This window comes from Schistocerca cancellata, chromosome 2, assembly GCF_023864275.1.
Source record: "Schistocerca cancellata isolate TAMUIC-IGC-003103 chromosome 2, iqSchCanc2.1, whole genome shotgun sequence".
In the NCBI taxonomy this organism is placed as follows: Eukaryota; Metazoa; Arthropoda; class Insecta; order Orthoptera; family Acrididae; genus Schistocerca; species Schistocerca cancellata.
Genome location: NC_064627.1, coordinates 647637800 through 647658671, shown reverse-complemented (window position 1 = coordinate 647658671; position 20872 = coordinate 647637800). Strand labels below are relative to the sequence as shown.

Genomic DNA, 20872 nt, shown 5'->3' with positions numbered 1-20872 from the left:
CTCTGCTGAAAACAACACTATGAATGCGAAATGTTATCTATGTATTATTTGAAGTCTCCTGAGTGAGTGCGCCAAATTTCTATCACTTCCAACGGACAGTTTCAAAATGGTGTTTGTAGGTGATGTATGTTAAAAACTACATGCCATCATTGAATTTCTCACTGCAGAGAAAGAAACTGCGGGGAACATTCACAAACATTAGTGCAAAGTCTGTGGAGCATCTGCTGTCGACAGGAGTACAGTTAGTCGCTGGGCATAGAGGGCGAGGTCATCAGAAGGCAGTTCGGTGGAGCTCCATGGTTTGCAGTGGTCGGGGAGACCATCAATAGCTCTCACACCTGACATGTTGCAGCGAGATGATGATGTTATTCGCAAGGGCAGATGCATTCTTGGAAGACATTTTGAAGATGATGAGCAGGTAATCTACACAGTGAAGCATTGGCTCCACCACTAGGACAAGAATTGACAGCGACAGGGCATACATGCCCTTGTTTCATGATGGAGGAAGGCTATACGACAGGATAGATATTACGTGGAAAAATAGGGTATGTAGATAAAACACCATTCTTTTGTGTGTGCAATTCTCATTATGTTCAGTAAAGAATAGTTTAAGAAAAAGATGCTGTGCATTAATTGCTGGGCAACCCTCATAGATATGTAGAGAGTTTTTGACAGTGTTGACTGGAAAAGCTCTTTGAAATTCTGAAAGAAGCAAGGAAAAAATACAGTGCAGGTATCAGAAACTTCTACAGACAACAGTAATAAGACTTGAGGGACATGAAAGGGAAACAGTAGTTGAAGAAGAGTCGACAGTTATTTAAACTGCACACTGAGCGAACTGTAAAGAAAACCAAGGAGTTTGGAAAGGGAATTAAAATGCCAGGACAAGAAATTAAAACATCGAGGTTTGCTGACAAATTTGAAATTCGGTCAGAGCTGGTAAAGGACTTGGAAAAACAGATGAACAAAATGAATGGTGTCTTGAAAAGAGATTATAATATGATCATCAATAAAAGTATGAAGGATAATGGAATGTAGTTGAATGAAATGAAGCAATGCTGCGGGAACTGGATTAGAAAATAATTAGGGACAAGAAATCTTCAAAAAAACTATAACATGAAACTGGTAATTTTTAGTGAAATAACATGAAATTGGCAGTTTTAACAAACATGGAATTTGTCATTTTTGCACATAGTAGTTTTATAAATCTTACTAGTATTTTGAGTGGTTCATGGTGTGGGTTCCTGTAGTCATGTCCTAATTCATGAACCACGGGCAACGTATGAGTGGCCAAGTAAGTGGTCCCGACAGTCGGGATACCAGTTACTTTGGAATAAGGCTGGGCATCTCGGACATATTCTGAGTCGTGGTCACCTTTGTGCTCATACGGCAAAGACTACCAAATCCTCCGGTTAGTCCCTCAGCCGTTAGGGGTAAAACCCAATGGGACTCGGGGCAAGTAAGGCTAGCAACCTGCTTCCCTGGTACTTTAAATATGATGCTGGCAACAATCAGAGCAAAATGCCTCGGACCTTTGGAGGTGACGGAGTCCCACCTCTAACTGACAAACCAGGGACTCCTAAGATACGATTTGGCAAACAAATGGTAAGGAGATGGGGAGCTATTAATATCAATGGGGGCTACTCTGGGAAGAAGGTAGAGCTGGCAGAGGCTGCAAGTAAGATGGGGCTGGACGTTTTAGCTGTTAGTGACATTCGGGTAAGGGGTGAGAAAGAAGAGGAAGTGGGAGAATACAAGGTCTACCTGTCAGGAGTCAAAGCAGGAATAGCGCAATGGGGTATAGGGCTTTACATCAGGAAAGAAATGGAACCCAGTGTAATTGCAATAAGGTATGTGGATAGATTTGACAGTGTCTAGCAAGAAAATTAGGATTGTGTCAGTATATTCGCATTGTGAAGGGACAGATCAAGATAAGATGGATAGTTTTTATGAGGCACTCAGTGACGTAGTTGTTAGAGTAAAGGACAAGGACAGTGTTCTGCTCATGGGTGATTTTAACGCCAGGATTGGAAATCGAACAGAAGGGTATGAAAAGGTTATGGGTAAATTTGGAGAGGATATGGAGGCCAACAGGAACGGGAAACAGCTCTTGGATTTCTGTGCCAGTATGGGCTTAGTAATCACAAACTCCTTTTTTAAACATAAGAACATTCACCGGTATACTTGGGAAGGCAGGGGAACCAGATCTGTCATTGACTATATAATAACAGATCAGGAATTCAGGAAGGCTGTGAGGGACACACGTGTATTCAGGGGATTCTTTGATGACACTGATCATTATTTAATCTGCAGTGAAATTGGGATTGTGAGGCCAAAAGTGCAGGAGGTCAGGTCCATATGTAGGAGGATAAGAGTGGAGAAACTTCAGGATAAGGAAATCAGGCACAAGTACATAACAGCGATCTCAGAAAGGTACCAGTTAGTTGAATGTAGTCAATTACAGTCATTGGAAAAGGAATGGACAAGGTACAGGGACACAGTACTAGAAGTGGCTAAAGAATGTCTTGGAACAGTAGTGTGTAAATGTAGGATGAAGCAAACAGCTTGGTGGAATGATACAGTCAAGGCAGCCTGTAAAAGGAAAAAGAAGGCGTATCAAAAATGGCTACATACCAGAACCCCGGTACACAGAGAAAGTTATGTTGAAGAAAGAAACAAAGCCAAACAGATAATTACAGCATCCAAGAAGAAATCGTGGGAAGACTTTGGAAACAGGTTGGAGACATTGGGTCAAGCTGCTGGAAAACCATTCTGGAGTGTAATTAGCAGTCTTCGAAAGGGAGGTAAGAAGGAAATGACAAGTATTTTGGACAGGTCAGGAAAACTGCTGGTGAATCCTGTGGATGCCTTGGGCAGATGGAGGGAATATTTTGAAGAGTTGCTCAATGTAGGTGAAAATGCGGTCAGTAATGTTTCAGATTTCGAGCTAGAATGGGATAGGAATGATGATGGAAATAGGATCACATTTGAGGAAGTGGAAAAAATGGTCAATAGATTGCAGTGCAATAAAGCGGCTGGGGTGGATGAAATTAAGTCGGAACTCATCAAATACAGTGGAATGTCAGGTCTTAAATGGCTACACAGGATAATTGAAATGGCCTAGGAGTCGGGACAGGTTCCATCAGACTGGACAAAAGCAGTAATCACACCAATCTTTAAACATGGAAACAGAAAAGATTGTAACAACTACAGAGGTATCTCTTTAATCAGCGTTGTGGGTAAAATCTTCGCAGGTATTGTTGAAAGGAAAGTGCGAGTATTAGTTGAGGACCAATTGGATGAAAATCAGTGTGGGTTTAGGCCTCTTAGAGGTTGTCAGGACCAGATCTTTAGCTTACGGCAAATAATGGAGAAGTGTTATGAGTGGAACAGGGAATTGTATCTATGCTTTATAGATCTAGAAAAGGCATATGACCGGGTTCCTAGGAGGAAGTTATTGTCTGTTCTACAAGATTATGGAATAGGAGGCAAACTTTTGCAAGCAATTAAAGGTCTTTACATGGATAGTCAGGCAGCAGTTAGAGTTGGCGGTAAATTGAGTTCATGGTTCAGAGTAGTTTCAGGGGTAAGACAAGGCTGCACTGTTGTTCATATTATTTATGGACTGTATGTTGAAAACAATAGACTGGCTGGGTGAGATTAAGATATGTGAACATAAAATAAGCAGTCTTGCATATGCGGATGGCTTAGTTGTGATGGCAGATTCGATTGAAAGTTTGCAAAGTAATATTTCAGAGCTAGATCAGAAATGTAAGGACTATGGTATGAAGATTAGCATCGCCAAAACGAAAGTAATGTCAGTGGGAAAGAAATATAAACGGATTGGGTGCCAAATAGGAGGAACAAAGTTAGAACAGGTGGATGGTTTCAAGTACTTAGGATGCATATTCTCACAGGATGGCAACATAGTGAAAGAACTGGAAGCGAGGTGTAGCAAAGCTAGTGCAGTGAGCGCTCAGCTACGATCTACTCTCTTCTGCAAGAAGGAAGTCAGTACCAAGACTAAGTTATCTGTGCACCGTTCAATCTTTCGACCAACTTTGTTGTATGGGAGCGAAAGCTGGGTGGATTCAGGTTACCTTATCAACAAGGTTGAGGTTACGGATATGAAAGTAGCTAGGATGATTGCAGGTGCTAGTAGATGGGAACAATGGCAGGAGGGTGTCCACAATGAGGAAATCAAAGAAAAACTGGGAATGAACTCTATAGATGTAGCAGTCAGGGCGAACAGGCTTAGATGGTGGGGTCATGTTACACGCATGGGAGAAGCAAGGTTACCCAAGAGACTCATGGATTCAGCAGTAGAGGGTAGGAGGAGTCGGGGCAGACCGAGGAGAAGGTACCTGGATTCGGTTAAGAATGATTTTGAAGTAATAGGTTGAACATCAGAAGAGGCACCAATGTTAGCACTGAATAGGGGATCATGGAGGAACTGTATAAGGGGGGCTATGCTCCAGACTGAACGCTGAAAGGCATAATCAGTCTTAAATGATGATGATGACTAGTATTTTGACTTCTTATTTCCTCAAGGCTGACGTTCGTGTATAATCTTAAAATGACAGTTCATTTCCCACATAACTAACTATTATGTGACATCAAAAACAGCACCAAAACTGGCAAAAAAGCACCAAAATTGGCAGAAAAGCACTGTAATGGGCAAAAAACAGCACAAAAATTGGTGAATACACAGCCCTAATGTGGCTAAAAACAGCATAGTGCCGAATCTTGCAAAGAACAGCAACACCAAATCATAAAAGAGGCAACACCAAATCTAACAAAAACTTAACATCAAAACTGAAAAAAGTCAAAAAATCGAAAAAATAATACTTAAATTGACGTAAAATAGCAAAATTGGCAAAAGATAACACCCCATGTGGCCATAAAGCAAAATGATTTTTTCTTGTCCCTATAATCAAGACACCAAAAATAATAAATGACTTTTGCCATATGGGCAGCAAAAAACTGACAATGATTGAACTAGAGAGGCTGTATAATGCAGATTTGTAATATCAAGAAAAGTATTTATGAGAAAAAAAGAAACTTATTAACACTGAATATAAATTGAAGTGCTAGGATGTCTTTTCGGAAGGTAATTGACTGGAGTGTAGCCCTGTATTGGAGTGAAACATGGATGATAAATAGTTCAGGCAAGAAGAGAATAGAAACTTTAAAAATGTGATGCTACTGGTGATATTTTCACCTTATGTATAAGATCCGCAAATGTAATTTTCTGTTTAAAGCTTTTCTGTTACATATCATGTTGATACTCCAGGGCAGTATATTGCAAAAGAACTCTAATCTATGTTTTTTATTGATACTCCTACAACAGATTGAAGACACAACCTGTAGTTGAAAACAGTTGACAGGAAATGCCTATTTACCGATTTTAATTTTTTTTGTCTTTGATTTCCTTAATTGATTTGAACTGAATGCCATAATGGTTTCTGAAATAAACTTACGGCCCAGTCCCGTCCCCATTCTTGTCCGTTCCATTCTGTGGTAGTGAACAATTTATAATGCCATTATTTGGGATACTTAATTTTAACTTTTTTCTTTCATAAATCTAAATTATTTTAAATTACTAAATATGCGAGTTTCTGTTCTGAATAATATATGCAAGTTTATTGTTAAAAAGGAACCAGCACAAAGCTTGTTAAAAATGTAGTCTCTCAAAAAGCTGTAGATATTTTGTAGAAAAATCTGCAAAGGAATGTTATTTTTAATTCTTTCAACAGAAAATAAATGTTTATGAGTCTCTAATTAGTAACCCCTTGCCACAAGGATCATATCTCTGTGGAAGACCCAGGTGAAAGACCTGCCCAATGCACCCACCCACACGCCCACCCACCACTTCCTATTCCAGTCCTGTCACAGGTTTATGCTATGCTGTCAGGGGCCCGACCACCTGTGGAAGCAAGCACATCATTTAAGAGCTCCACTGTGATCACTGCACAGCTTTTTATGATGGTATGACTACCAACCATCTGTCCAGCAGGATGAACAGCAACTGCAAAACTGTAGCCAAGAGCAAACTAGACCACCCTGTGGCACAACATGCAGCTGAACATAACATGCTTGATTTCAATGGGCTGCTTCACTGCCTGAGCCGTCTGGATCCTCACCTCCACTACCAGCTTCTCTGAATTGCACAGAAGGGGATTATCTTTGAAACATATTGTCTGTTCCCAAAGTCATCCTGGCTGTGGTAACTTGCTGTTCCCAAATCCTTCACCCAAGTTTCCATCCCTCTGGTCTGTCATCTTTGCCCATTCTCATATTTTATCTCTTTGCGTGCCGCCCTATGTCAAAGCACTGCCCATCTTTCCCCTCTTGCATCCTTTTTCACTCCATTTTCCCCACCTCCCTGTCCCACAACCTCCTGACGCTGCATCTGTTGGCATTCTGGTCCCTCCACACTACACCAGACAGCACTCCTCTCTCTTCCTAACCGTATGCTGCTATCCCTTCTCCTTTCCCGCCCTGTCCAGATTGCATTCTGGCATGAGCCACCAGAGTTGGCGGTCATGTATGAGTGAGGTGTGTGTGCTTGTGTGAATGAATGGTGTGTGTTTCTTTTCTCCTGACAAAGGCTGTGCCCAAAGCTTATGGGTATGTGTCTTTTAATTGTGCCTGTCTGCAGTTAACGTGTCATCTTTACGGTAAGTAGCAATTTATCTTTTCCTACATTGTCAATATTTCTATCTAGGGTTTCCATTGTTTCAAATGGATAAGAATATTCTAAACACTGTTGCAGATATACCTAGAATGTTCTAGATTAAAGTAGATGAATTTTAAACCTTGAATGATGTTTCTGTATAACTGTTTTATTTATTTTTGAACTGACTGGATTTGCTGTGAAAATACTAAAGGAAAAGGAAATCATGTGTAAGGATACTTCAAAATCAAGGTGGAGAAATTTTAAAAATACTTTCAGAAAATTTTCTGCTCTCCAGCCAGGTCAAAGGGAACAGTATGCATCTGTAGGAAATTTAGGTTATCAGTCATCTTAAAATGAAGCTGAAGGCATGAATAAGGAATGAGAAGTGAATAATAAGTAGATGAACCTTCACCAAAGTAAATTCATGTCAAAGGATTTTTCTGATTTTACAGCTTGCTATACAGTACTATAGGTTTCTGTAATTAATTATGCTTTCATCTTTAATGAGAATTTGTTGTTTTATCTTGAAATTGTGTACACAGCAAAAATAATTCTATTTATGCCACCACCACCTACTCCAGTCCGGTCAGAAACACCATCTATCCCATCAAAGGCGGGGTACCTGTGAAACCAGCCATGTGATCTACAAGCTAAGCTGCAACCACCGTACTGCATTCTATGCAGGCAAGACAAACGACAAGCTGTCTTTTCGTGTGAATGGCCACTGACAAACTGTGGCCAATAAACAAGTAGACCACCCTGTTGCTGAGAACACTGCCAAACATTACATCCTTCATTTCAATGACTGCTTCACAGCCTGTGCCATATGGATCCTTCCCATCAACACCAGCTTTTCTAAATTGTGCAGGTAGGAACTTTCCCTGCACTGTATCCTATGTTCCCATAATCCTCCTGGCCTCCACATTCGTTAGTCATTGTCCTCACCCATCCAGCCCCTTCCCTGTTCCCATTCCAGCACTACACAGACCTCATTCCACCATCACACCCAGTCTTTTTACCTCTCTCCTTTTCTGCTGCCTCACCTCTCCCCTGCACACAGTCCAATCGCTCGACTGCACGTAGCTGCCCTACCCTCTCATCACCTCATTCCTGCCCACTCCCAAGAAGCACTTCACTGTCCGCCTACCCTACCCTACACTACCCTACTATCCCTCCCTCTCTCCACCCATTCTCACTATATGCCTTGTGACTCTGACACAGAAAAAGTACATCTTCTGATTTTCAAATAAAGTAACCAAATATTACAAAATGGATACTACTGCAGTAACTGTTATAGTGACCAACTTTTCCTTATTAGTATTAAACCACATTTCACCATTACCAGTGAGAGTTATTGATCTCACTCCCTCTCATCTCTGAGAACTTCCCTAACACCCCCATGCTTTAACAACACACCTTCTCCCTACTGCTTCATTTCTTTCCTTTCCCCCCTTCCCATAACTGTAGAGGTGAATGTTATTGTATTGTGTGAATGTGCAACTAAAACTAAAAGAAGAGTAGAGGCTTGAAAGTTGGTGAGCTAATAAAATCTTTAAATCTGACTGTGTCATCTGCCGTTCATCTACTCTGCGTAGTAGCCTATCCTCATTTTTATGTATTGTTTTGATTCTCGATTTTGCCAGATCATTACAGTTTTAGCATTATTTATTTCAAAACAACTGTAGACTGTGAAGGAACTTGTTTATTTATAAGTCATGTTTTGATGAATAAAGCATAAAACAGAACTCTCAGCAACAAAGAGGGAGTCAAAAATACATATGTTATGTTTAAATTTAGTCTTAGCTTCCAATTATTTATGCTTAACATGTTTCAAATAACAGCCATGCTGCAGTGGTAACACCAGTTCCCATCAGATTACCGAAGGTAAGCGCAGCCGGTTTGGGCTAGCACTTGGGTGGCTTACCATCTGGTCTGGCGAGTGCTTTTGGCAAGCAGGGTGTTCTCAGCCCTTGTGAGGCAAACCAGGGACATACGTGATTGAGAATCAGTGGCTCCAGTCTCTTAAACTGACAAAATAGCTGGGAGAGCAGTGTGCTGACCACATGCCCCTGCATATCCACATCCAGTGATGCCTGTGAGCTGAGGCTAACATGGCGGCCGGTCAGTACCATTGGGCCTTCATGGCCTGTTCGGGCAGAGTTTAGTTTAGATTTTATGGTTTCAAATTATCACACAGGAAACACACTATTATGGCAAACTGCCTGCTTCTTTACATGTTTTAGTATACATCTGCTACATATGAGTGCTGTTTTTTTTTTTCAACCTCCAATTGTCCATCTAAGCAAGTAAGAGGTAGGGAGGGGCTGGACCTGTGCGTCATGCGATTGCGCAGCTCCCCCACCACAACCTCTGCCGTTTTCAACTGCAGTGTGTCAGTCGTAGCCAAGCTACGTCCGTGTAAACATGGCCGCTATGCTCGATGCTCCTGCCAAATGTGAGTTACGAAGTGTAATCCGTTTTCTGCAAGCAGAAGGATGTAGTGCTGTAGAAATCCATCGCAGAATGAGCAACGTGTATGGTAACAACGTTATGAGTGATGGTAGTATTTGGGAATGGTGTCGAAAATTTAAAGAAGGATGAACAGATGTCCATGATGAAGGTGGACAAGGTCGCAAGTCTGTCGCCACTGTATGCCTCGTTGAGCGTGTTGATCAGGCGGTGAGATGCAAATGAAGGTTTACAATTAGCGAACTGTCTGATGCATTTCCAGACATTTCAAGGTCTGCTTTGTACACAACTGTGACTCAAGACCTAGGCTATCAGAAATTGTGTGCACGTTGGATCCCAAAAATGCTGAGTACTGACCACAAAATGCAGAGGATGGCGTCAGCATTATCATTTCTCACACGTTATGCCAATGAGGGAAACGTTTTTTTGAAGTCGATAGTTACTGGCGATGAAACGTGGGTCCTCTAAGACAATCCTGAAACAAAGTAACAATGAAAGTAGTGGATGCACACAGCTTCCCCAAGCAAGCCAAAAAGTTTAAACATTCACTGATGAAAAGAAAAACAATGGCCACTGTGTTTTGGGACCATAAAGGAGTGCTGCTGGTGGACTTTATGGAGCAAGCTACAATGATAACCAAGGAAGTTTATTGTGAAACTTTATGTTGTCTCCGCAGAGCCATTCAAAACAAACTCAGAGGAATGCTTTCATCTGGCATTGTTTTGATCCATGACAACGCCCGACCACACAGTGCCAACATGACAAAAGACCACCTCAAAAAGTTTAAATGGGAAGTTTTTGAACATCCACCGTACAGCCCGGACCTAGCACCAAGTGATTATCACCTGTTACGAGAACTGAAGACATGGTTAGGTGGGCAGTGCTTCGCTACTAACGAAGAACTTCAGGACGCTGTCAAGATTTACCTGTCCTCACTGGCAGCAACATTCTTCGAGGAAGGCATCGAAAAGCTTGTGTCACGGTATGACAAGTGCCTCAATCGTTTTGGCAATTATGTAGAAAAATAAGTTAAGACTATACTGTACTTTGGTAATAAAATTATTGTTGTTGTTGTGGTCTTCAGTCCTGAGACTGGTTTGATGCAGCTCTCCATGCTAATCTATCCTGTGCAAGCTCCTTCGTCTCCCAGTACCTACTGCAACCTACATCCTTGTGAATCTGCTTAGCGTATTCATCTCTTGGTCTCCCTCTACGATTTTTACCCTCCACGCTGCCCACCAATGCTAAATTTGTGATCCCTTGATGCCTCAGGACATGTCCTACCAACCGATCCCTTCTTCTAGTCAAGTTGTGCCACAAACTTCTCTTCTCCCCAATCCTATTCAATACCTCCTCATTAGTTACGTGATCTACCCACCTAATCTTCAACATTCTTCTGTAACACCACATTTCGAAAGCTTCTATTCTCTTGTTGTCCAAACTACACTCCTGGAAATTGAAATAAGAACACCGTGAATTCATTGTCCCAGGAAGGGGAAACTTTATTGACACATTCCTGGGGTCAGATACATCACATGATCACACTGACAGAACCACAGGCACATAGACACAGGCAACAGAGCATGCACAATGTCGGCACTAGTACAGTGTACATCCACCTTTCGCAGCAATGCAGGCTGCTATTCTCCCATGGAGATGATCGTAGAGATGCTGGATGTAGTCCTGTGGAACGGCTTGCCATGCCATTTCCACCTGGCGCCTCAGTTGGACCAGCGTTCGTGCTGGACGTGCAGACCGCGTGAGACGACGCTTCATCCAGTCCCAAACATGCTCAATGGGGGACAGATCCGGAGATCTTGCTGGCCAGGGTAGTTGACTTACACCTTCTAGAGCACGTTGGGTGGCACGGGATGCATGCAGACGTGCATTGTCCTGTTGGAACAGCAAGTTCCCTTGCCGGTCTAGGAATGGTAGAACGATGGGTTCGATGATGGTTTGGATGTACCGTGCACTATTCAGTGTCCCCTCGACGATCATCAGGGGTGTACGGCCAGTGTAGGAGATCGCTCCCCACACCATGATGCCGGGTGTTGGCCCTGTGTGCCTCGGTCGTATGCAGTCCTGATTGTGGCGCTCACCTGCACGGCGCCAAACACGCATACGACCATCATTGGCACCAAGGCAGAAGCGACTCTCATCGCTGAAGACGACACGTCTCCATTCGTCCCTCCATTCACGCCTGTCGCGACACCACTGGAGGCGGGCTGCACGATGTTGGGGTGTGAGCGGAAGACGGCCTGATGGTGTGCGGGACCGTAGCCCAGCTTCATGGAGACGGTTGCGAATGGTCCTCGCCGATACCCCAGGAGTAACAGTGTCCCTAATTTGCTGGGAAGTGGCGGTGCGGTCCCCTACGGCACTGCGTAGGATCCTACGGTCTTGGCGTGCATCCGTGCGTCGCTGCGGTCCGGTCCCAGGTCGACGGGCACGTGCACCTTCCGCCGACCACTGGCGACAACATCGATGTACTGTGGAGACCTCACGCCCCACGTGTTGAGCAATTCGGCGGTACGTCCACCCGGCCTCCCGCATGCCCACTATACGCCCTCGCTCAAAGTCCGTCAACTGCACATACGGTTCACGTCCACGCTGTCGCGGCATGCTACCAGTGTTAAAGACTGCGATGGAGGTCCGTATTCCACGGCAAACTGGCTGACACTGACGGCGGCGGTGCACAAATGCTGCGCAGCTAGCGCCATTCGACGGCCAACACCGCGGTTCCTGGTGTGTCCGCTGTGCCGTGCGTGTGATCATTGCTTGTACAGCCCTCTCGCAGTGTCCGGAGCAAGTATGGTGGGTCTGACACACCGGTGTCAATGTGTTCTTTTTTCCATTTCCATGTTTCGCTTCCATACATGGCTACACTCCATACAAATACTTTCAGAAAAGACTTCCTGACACTATAATCTATACTCAATGTTAACAAATTTCTCTTCTTCAGAAACGCTTTCCTTGCCATTGCCAGTCTACATTTTATATCCTCTCTACTTCGACTATCATCAGTTATTTTGCTCCCCAAATAGCAAAACTCCTTTACTACTTTAAGTGTCTCATTTCCTAATCTAATACACTCAACATCACCTGACTTAATTTGACTACATTCCAATATCCTCGTTTTGCTTTTGTTGATGTTCATCTTATATCATCCCTTCAAGACACTGTCCATTCTGTTCAACTGGTCTTCCAAGTCCTTTGCTGTCTCTGACAGAATTACAATGTCGTCGGCGAACCTCAAATTTTTTATTTCTCCTCCATGGATTTTAATACCTACTCCGAACTTTTCTTTTGTTTCGTTTACTGCTTGCTCAATATACAGATTGAATAACATTGGCGAGAGGCTACAACCCTGTCTCACTCCCTTCCCAACCACTGCTTCCCTTTCATGTCCCTCGACTCTTTATAACTGCCATCTGGTTTCTGTAGAAATTGTAAATAGCATTTTGCTCCCTGTATTTTACTCCTGCCACCTTCAGAATTTGAAAGAGAGTATTCCAGTCAACATTGTCAAAAGCTTTTTCTAAGTCTACAAATGCTAGGAATGTTGGTTTGCCTTTCCTTAATCTTTCTTCTAAGATACGTCGTAAGGTCAGTATTGCCTCACGTGTTCCAACATTTCTACGGAATCCAAACTGATCTTCCCCAAGGTCAGCTTCTACCAGTTTTTCCATTCGTCTGTAAATAATTCACGTTAGTATTTTGCAGCTGTGACTTATTAAACTGATAGTTCGGTAATTTTCACATCTATCAACACCTGCTTACTTTGGGATTGGAATTATTATATTCTTTTTGAAGTCTGAGGGTATTTCGCCTGTCTCATACATCTTGCTCACCAGATGGTAGAGTTTTGTCAGGACTGGCTCTCCCAAGGCTGTCAGTAGTTCTAATGGAATGTTGTCTACTCCCGGGGCCTTGTTTTGACTCAGGTCTTTCAGTGCTCTGTCAAACTCTTCACGCAGTATTGTATCTCTCATTTCATCTTCATCTACATCCTCTTCCATTTCCATAATATTGTCCTCAAGTACATCGCCCTTGTATAGACCCTCTATATACTCCTTCCACCTTTCTGCTTTCCCCTCTTTGCTTAGAACTGGGTTTCCATCTGAGCTCTTGATATTCATACAAGTGGCTCTCTTTTCTCCAAAGGTCTCTTTAATTTTCCTGTAGGCAGTATCTGTCTTACCCCTAGTGAGACAAGCATCTATATCCTTACATTTGTCCTCTAGCCATCGCTGCTTAGCCATTTTGCACTTCCTGTCGATCTCATTTTTGAGACGTTTGTATTTCTTTTTGCCTGCTTCATTTACTGCATTTTTATATTTTCTCCTTTCATCAATTAAATTCAGTATTTCTTCTGTTACCCAAGGATTTCTACTAGCCCTCGTCTTTTTACCTACTTGATCCTCTGCTGCCTTCACTACTTCTTCCCTCAGAGCTACCTATTCGTCTTCTACTGTATTTCTTTCCCCCATTCCTGTCAATTGTTCCCTTATGCTGTCCCTGAAACTCTGTACAACCTCTGGTTCTTTCAGTTTATCCAGGTCCCATCTCCTTAAATTCCCACCTTTTTGCAACTTCTAAATTATTATTTTCTGTATATTTTTCTTTTATTTACAGCCAATCGGAGGTTGGAAAAAAAACAGCCCTCGTATATTATGTTCCCTACTTCATATTTTTATAAGTATGTAGTAGTTCAACAGCAGTAGGAATCTTTGTTCTGTAAGAATCAAGGTTGTTTTACACTTCATACAATATTCTTATTCCTGACATTAGGAGAATAAATACTTTACTTTTACTTTAGACAGCTTACTATAGTACATTATTTTATACAACAGGCATTGGAAATATTTGTAACTTGATTTGCATTCTAGGCATTGGAGTACAAAGTAAAATAAAACCTACCTTTTGTTAATAAATCAATGCATAGATTCCATGTTCATCTCATGTCTTCAGCAAAGAAATTTATTCAAGAGATTTAATTTTATGTATGGCCATTTGTACACTGTTTCAGTCTGTATGTTCAAGCTAATCTCAGAAACCACTGTAGAGATTTTGATACGGTTTTTACTAATAGACAGATTGATTCATGAGGAAGTTTTGTGGGGGCACGAGACATGTGTAAGGCTGTCTGACTGCAGCACAGGCAAGCGCAAGCTACTGCTGCTGGGAGACAGGTGCAGACTATAACCAATTTCCGTGTTTTCAGTAGTGTGTAGTAGGCTCAGTGTGGTTGCCTTGTCCCACAGTCGCAGAATCCATCAGCTGCCGCTCGTCTCCAAGTCTGTCTTGTACATTTCACGGGAGGATCAGATCATCAAAAACACTGAAAAAAGAACTCGAGGAGGAACTGTTCTAATTGTTCAGCACATTTGTGGAATCTAGCATGTTGTGTGTGTGAACTTAAGGCTTCTACCAATATACTGCACTATGAAAAATTGTAAGATTTCTTTGTGGACTCTCAACAGTGTGTGTATATTTACCAAGTGAGCACCACAAGCTGTTTTGTTGCTATGGAGACTTGAGAGTTCTTTGAATGGAGTCTCTAAAAACACAGACGTAAATACTTTAATTTTAACAGTTTTCAATGGCATTTCTTTGCATTCTTTTTATCATGGGGACAATGTAACTTCTTGTAGTAATGACCTTTGTGTGTTCATTTTCTTCACTAATGATACATCTTTTTTATAAAATAGACTTCATTGTGGTTCTGTGAATCACTTAGTCATACAAGGGCTGGAACTTTAATAGTGGCAACTATTTATTTCCAGCTCATACAAAATAGATACACGTTTCAAAGTTTTACTGACCTTCAGAATAGTCACCAGCATTGTGTATAACCTGTTGCCAGTGATGTGGAAGTTCTCTTAGCAGTTTTGTTGACAGTTCGAGTGGTGTGGTCTATTGCCCGACAAATTTGTAGCAGTTCTGAATTGAATCCTTTAGTTTAGAAATTGAGTTGAACTTAAAAGGGCTTAAGTCAGGAGGTGCAGTAGGTGGTATAGCACTTAGCAGCCCCATCAGTCAAACAAATCAGTAACAGCTTGCAATGTACATGCTTGAGCATTGTCCTGCAAAATTATGGTCAGGTCCAGCAGAAAGTGTCATCACTTCTGTCTGTATGCTGTTCATTTTGGGAACATGACCTGTGACCAGCTCATGACAGTTGTTTGTTATAAACCAAATATGACTTTGTTTAGCTGTTTCTGTTGTGCTGAATTGCATCAGGTTCTCGACACGGTATGTTTGTGTTGTCAACAAATGTTACGTTTGTCTTTTCACTGTCAACACCCCATACTCTGTTACTAAACATCCTGTGGAATGTAACTTTTGCTGAATATGGTGTGACGCCACTCATCATTTTGATCTTCACTTAAAACACAAATATGGGAACTACTCTGTCTCTCTCATAACGGTTGTTTATTCAGACTTAAATTTTCATTTGCTCTTTGTTTTGTTCTTTTTTGTATTAATTTCTTTAAGTCTGAAATACTGATTAGCAACAGTTACTGGCTAATACTGCTGCGGAGCATGAAAGTAAGCTGTATCCTTACCTACTATTCATTTCCTGTGTTCAGTCTCTCTCCTTCAGAATTTCTATGGTTATGCTTCTTTTCTCCTCTCCAACATCTTTATCCTTATAAAGAAATTCTACAAAATTATGAAAGTTAAAGATTCAATTGTGTTTTCAGTTTTTGTACCTGTCAGTTCATCTCTAGTTGCTTCTCTTTTTATAGTTGTAGTGGGAAACTATCTTTATCAAAAATATTTTCAGGATAGTAATTTAATGCTTTGTTCAGTTATAGTATTTTGGTCATGTGATGTCTTGCTGAAATAGATTCAAATGCTGCAGAATTTGTTGAACAGTAAACATATGGAACAAGTCTAAAATATTATAACTAGTTCTTTAAATGTATTTTAACATCACAACAAAAGTCATTTCTGACATTCAACACAAATTTTCATGGGATGACCCACACTCATCGTGGAGACTGTCTGCAGTTCCATGTATAGTGCTGTGCATTTGCTTTCTTTCAGTTTGTTTGACTTCAGTTATGACAGATCCACTCACTTCTCACTTTCCATGACTGCCGAGAAAACTTCATTGTTTTAAAAGGAAAAGAAATGAATGTTTAACAACTATTTAATGTGATCTCAAAAGTTTTCTTGATGTGATTGATGAAATAAAAGTTTCATAAAATGGAAACAACTTGGCTGAATACCCAGAAGCACTCCATGAACTATTGAATGCATTCTAAATAGGCTGTGAACAGTTTGAGGGTTTAATGAGAAAGGTTAATGTGTATTAAGAGACAATGTGTATTTCTTCAGAAAAATGACTGCATTCTGCAAGAAAACATTCTCCAAATAATTTTACACATTTCATTTTCACTATTTTACTGTAAAATTATCTTACGTTGTCTATGATACAGGTCTTATGTATTTCATTTTAGAAACATGCATAAATTATATTTTCTCCTTTTTTCCCCTCAGTCGTCCCATTCTTTAATACAAAGTTGTAAAGATACATACATGAAGTCGTATACTTATGCCCAGTGAATATTGAAATCAGTAAAAAACATAAAACAAAATAAAATAATTAAATCTATCACTCTGGAAAGGATTGCCTATTGATATCTATTTTAGTAGGTATTTTATGAAACTTCAGTGAAATGGAGCATGTTGCTTTAATCAAATAATACAAGAAGTAATGCACAGATAGACAGAAATCTAATCTGATGCATATTCACAATCTCTTCTCTGACAAACATGAAATTCATTCAGCTTTTTAAACAATATGTGTATTGTTTTGTATGTACAAAGTTGTTATAAATTGCTTAACTTCATCACATGTATGGATTTCTATTTTTCACCTCCATTGAATATTCCAGTCACAATTAAGAAAAGCTGTCTCCGGACTTCAGGAAGTATGTTTAGAAATCTGATCCAATCATAAATATAACTCATTCACATACTTCTCTTTATTCTTGAGGAGGAACATGTTAGATAATAGGTGTGGGTGCTCGGCATAAGCTCAGTAGCTTTTTAAGAAATCTAAGATTCTTTTACATCATGTAATGCTCACAGATGAAATTCGCTTTGAAAGGTAGTCCTGGTGATGACACTGGCAGAATGCAGCTATTCTTTTGCAAGCTTTCTCCATTTGTTCTTTTGGAACTGTCAGCACAAGACGCATGTAGTTTGGGTAATTGAAACACTGTCAAAACACAGTTACAAGCAGGCATTAAAATAAGTAATATCACAAATAATGAAACACAATTACAAGCAGCCATCAAAATAAGTAATATCACAAATAATGAAAGAGACTTCTTTTGTGCTGTTCACGTACAAATGGAATGCAATATGTTATCTTATATGAAGTGTAAATTTAGTTTATTGGTGCTTTTACACTTAGAAAGCAATGGTAAACTATATAGTATGAATACAGAAAACAGCAATTTCCATTCTACAACCAATACAAAAATGAAACTTTGTCAACCTTTCATACTTAAGCTGCCTCTTCTAAGAGTGCATGTGAAAACTCACCTGACTTGGTAAGCAGAACACTGATTCTTCACCAACAAGTCTTTCAACAAAATCAAGGTCTGAAGAAAATTCTGGAAATAATGTTATCGTTATTCCTACCTGGAAAACAGAAATTTCAGTATCAGTAGGTATAAAATGTACATGAAGTGTCACCTAAACTGGAATGTGTCTTACATTTTATTGTAAAATTCACATATTGAAGTATAAGCTAAACTTAAAATAAATTGATTACGAGTGCTGCTCTAAAAGTATCCAAGCTTATTTTTTATCGTTGAAACCAACAATGGTATCAAGGTGCGTGCATGCTCTCTATGTTTTTAGGCATATGTAGTGTGTGTGGACCTGATTTTTTTTTCACGGCTCACTCCCTGGTTAGCCACTGACAAAAGTACACGTGTTACTGGTAGTCGTCGGATTTTGTGTTTTGGGCAAAATGATAGAAAAAGTGGAACAATGTTATTGCATCAAATTTTGTTTTAAGCTTGGCAATGCTCAAGTTGAAACAATCTCCAAGGTTCAACAAGTGTTTGGGGATGAAGCAACGGATACCACATGGGTAAAGGAGTGATGCAACCACTTCAGAGATGGCCGCTCACCAGTGAAGAGAGAAGCATGTTCAGGTAGGCCCTCACCATCCACAACTGAGGTTGTTAATTATCGGACCCCAGTGATGCAAGATAGACAAATTGTGATCAGAGAACTTGCAGATGAGGTTGAAATTAGTACTGGATCCATTCATTCCATTTTAACGGAACGTTTGGACCTCAGGAAGATCTCAACAAAATTTTTGCCGAAGTTGCTAACAACTGAGCAGCACCAACTTCGGAGATTGCACATGACATGCTGGATACTATGAACAGTAATCCCAACTTCCTTAACACAGTGACAATTGGTGGTGTGTCCTGGGTTTGTGTGTACAAGCCAGAAACAAAATTCCAGTCACCGGAATGGGAGCATCTGTCATCCCCGAGACCGAAAAAAATGAGGCATGTCCATTGCAATGTGAAAGTCAGGCTGACCATCTTTCTTAACTCTAAGTATGAGTATTCCCAAGAAGGCACTAATGTCAATAAGGAGTACTACCAAGACGTTCTGCATTGTCTTGATGAAGCAGTGAAATGTAAACAGCTGGAAGTTGTCAGTGGGCAGCTGGCACCTTCACTACAATAAGGCAACCACTCATTGTACTAAATTAATTCAGAGCTTTTTGGCCAAACACGGCATGGCTGTGGTCTGTCACCCTCTCTATTCTCCCGATCTACAACCAAACTAGACTGAAAAAGACCTTGAAAGGGACCAGATTTAAAAAGAAGGAAGACATTATGCAAAATTCAACAGAGTAGGTGCGCACCATATCAAAAGAGACTTTCCAGCGATGCTTCCAGCAGTGACAGTAGTGTTGGAAGAGGTGCATAGAAGCTGAAGGGGACTACTTTGAAGGTGACTAGTGTCGTACAATTGTATCTGAATAAAAATTGATTTTTTAAATAAAAGTTGGATACTTTTTGAACAGCCCTCTTATATGCATACAATGGTATGTCTAGTACAGTAGTGTACTGGAGAGCAATCTGTAAATTTTCACTCTGTGAGCCGGCCACGGTGGCCGAGCGGTTCCAGGCGCTTCAGTCCAGAACCGCGCGACTGCTACGGTCGCTGGTTCGAATCCTGCCTCAGGCATGGATGTGTGTGATGTCCTTAGGTTAGTTAGGTTTAAGTAGTTCTAAGGAACTGATGACCTCAGATGTTAAGTCCTATAGTGCTCAGAGCCATTTGAACCATTTTTTCACTCTGTGTAGCTGATGGTACCTGTTTCAGGATGTACTTCAAACCTCTCCCCAAATAGAAAGAAGTGCACCTATCCCATTCATTAACTAATACTTATCTCTTTTTATACATTGGAGTTATATGGTATAATGTTCTGGATCAACTCTTCATTGTGGGAGAAAATACATATTGCTCAGAAAAGAGCAACAAAGATAACATGGGATATTCATCCTTGGAGCTCTTCACAGAGGTGAGCATGCAGACAATAGTCTTATAGTGAGTGTAATTATTTCATTATGAAGTTAGTTGATAACAGTCAGAGTTTTAAACAGTAACATATATATAATAGTGGAAGGGAAAAATGTGTACTGCCCATTACTCAGCCTTTGCATACTGTCAAAAGGAATAAAGTCATAAGCCATTGATGATATGCCGAGTAGACTGAAGAGAGTAACATAAGAATTCAAGTTAAAGTTGCATCTGTTTGACAGAAGATTCCGTAACAGGGCATGTAAGCAAGGAAACATTCGAAACAAATACATTTGTCTTGACAACATATTGTCATATTTCACAGAATAATGGGTTATCATAGATATGATCCATGGAACAAGAAACATATTGAAGTAAATGTAGTTGTGGAGTTCAGCAGTAAACGGTATATGTGTGAATAACTGTTGAATCACAATACATATAGACTCCATGTGTAGTAATCCTATGAACTAAATACTTTACAGTCCGAGTTCAAAAACTATCAGACCAAAATACATTGTTATTGCTTAGAAAGTAAGTTCTAATGCGAGCAACAACAAAATTTTCATGTACACATTGTGTGTGGTTTCCTTTTACAGGTGGAGATAACATTATTTTGTCGATCCCTGATCATACTCCCAAGATTCACAGTTCAGCTAAGCTAGAAATCTGTTTGTTTTGCCTTTGCCATTTTTCACGTATGGTTGTTGTATATGTGCCACTCTCAGCTGTTGTGTATCACGTTTGTGAAAGATATTAGCAGATTCAAACTGAAAAATGTGTATGTCTCTGAATTTATGTACAGATAATGTCTTTCCTTTTGTATGAAGACTTATTTCTTTGCCAGATAAAAGGTTTTAGGCCTTTTAAAACAATGAAACTCCCTTTTGGTTCAAAATGTGTAACATTTGAGCTACTCAAGAAGTAGTTTTTTCCTTCTTGGGAAGTATAAAAATTATTTTGCAAATACTAACACTATTGTTTGAGCTGTATTTTAAGGAAGTCAACACATATTTCATAATTTTTATAATGGTTTAAAAATATTAATTTATTATTCACTTCCTCAAACATAACTGTGTTCCATATACCAAAGAACAAAGAGGAATCTTCAGGGATATATTATAGGAAAAGCAGTAAACAGCAAGTAGA

The 20872-nt window shown here is 40.5% G+C and overlaps 2 protein-coding genes across 2 annotated transcripts in view; one reads left to right on the top strand and one right to left on the bottom strand.

Annotated features, from left to right (window-relative positions):
* Positions 1-1936: 1936 nt before the first annotated feature.
* LOC126157273 (craniofacial development protein 2-like) lies at positions 1937-5319 on the top strand. The gene is made up of 3 exons (XM_049916364.1): positions 1937-2347; positions 4584-4699; positions 5262-5319. The coding sequence occupies exons 1-3, from the start codon at positions 1937-1939 to the stop codon at positions 5317-5319; spliced, it is 585 nt and encodes a 194-aa protein (XP_049772321.1).
* A 10903-nt stretch (positions 5320-16222) lies between these two features.
* Positions 16223-20872, bottom strand: part of LOC126162319 (tyrosine aminotransferase) — a 216559-nt gene continuing 211909 nt past the window's right edge. The window contains exons 10-11 of the mRNA XM_049918743.1: positions 17711-17809; positions 16223-17381 (exon numbers count right to left, since the gene is read on the bottom strand). Coding sequence (XP_049774700.1) covers positions 17235-17381; positions 17711-17809 — 246 coding nt within the window. The 3' untranslated portion in view covers positions 16223-17234. The remainder of the gene's footprint in view (positions 17382-17710; positions 17810-20872) is intronic.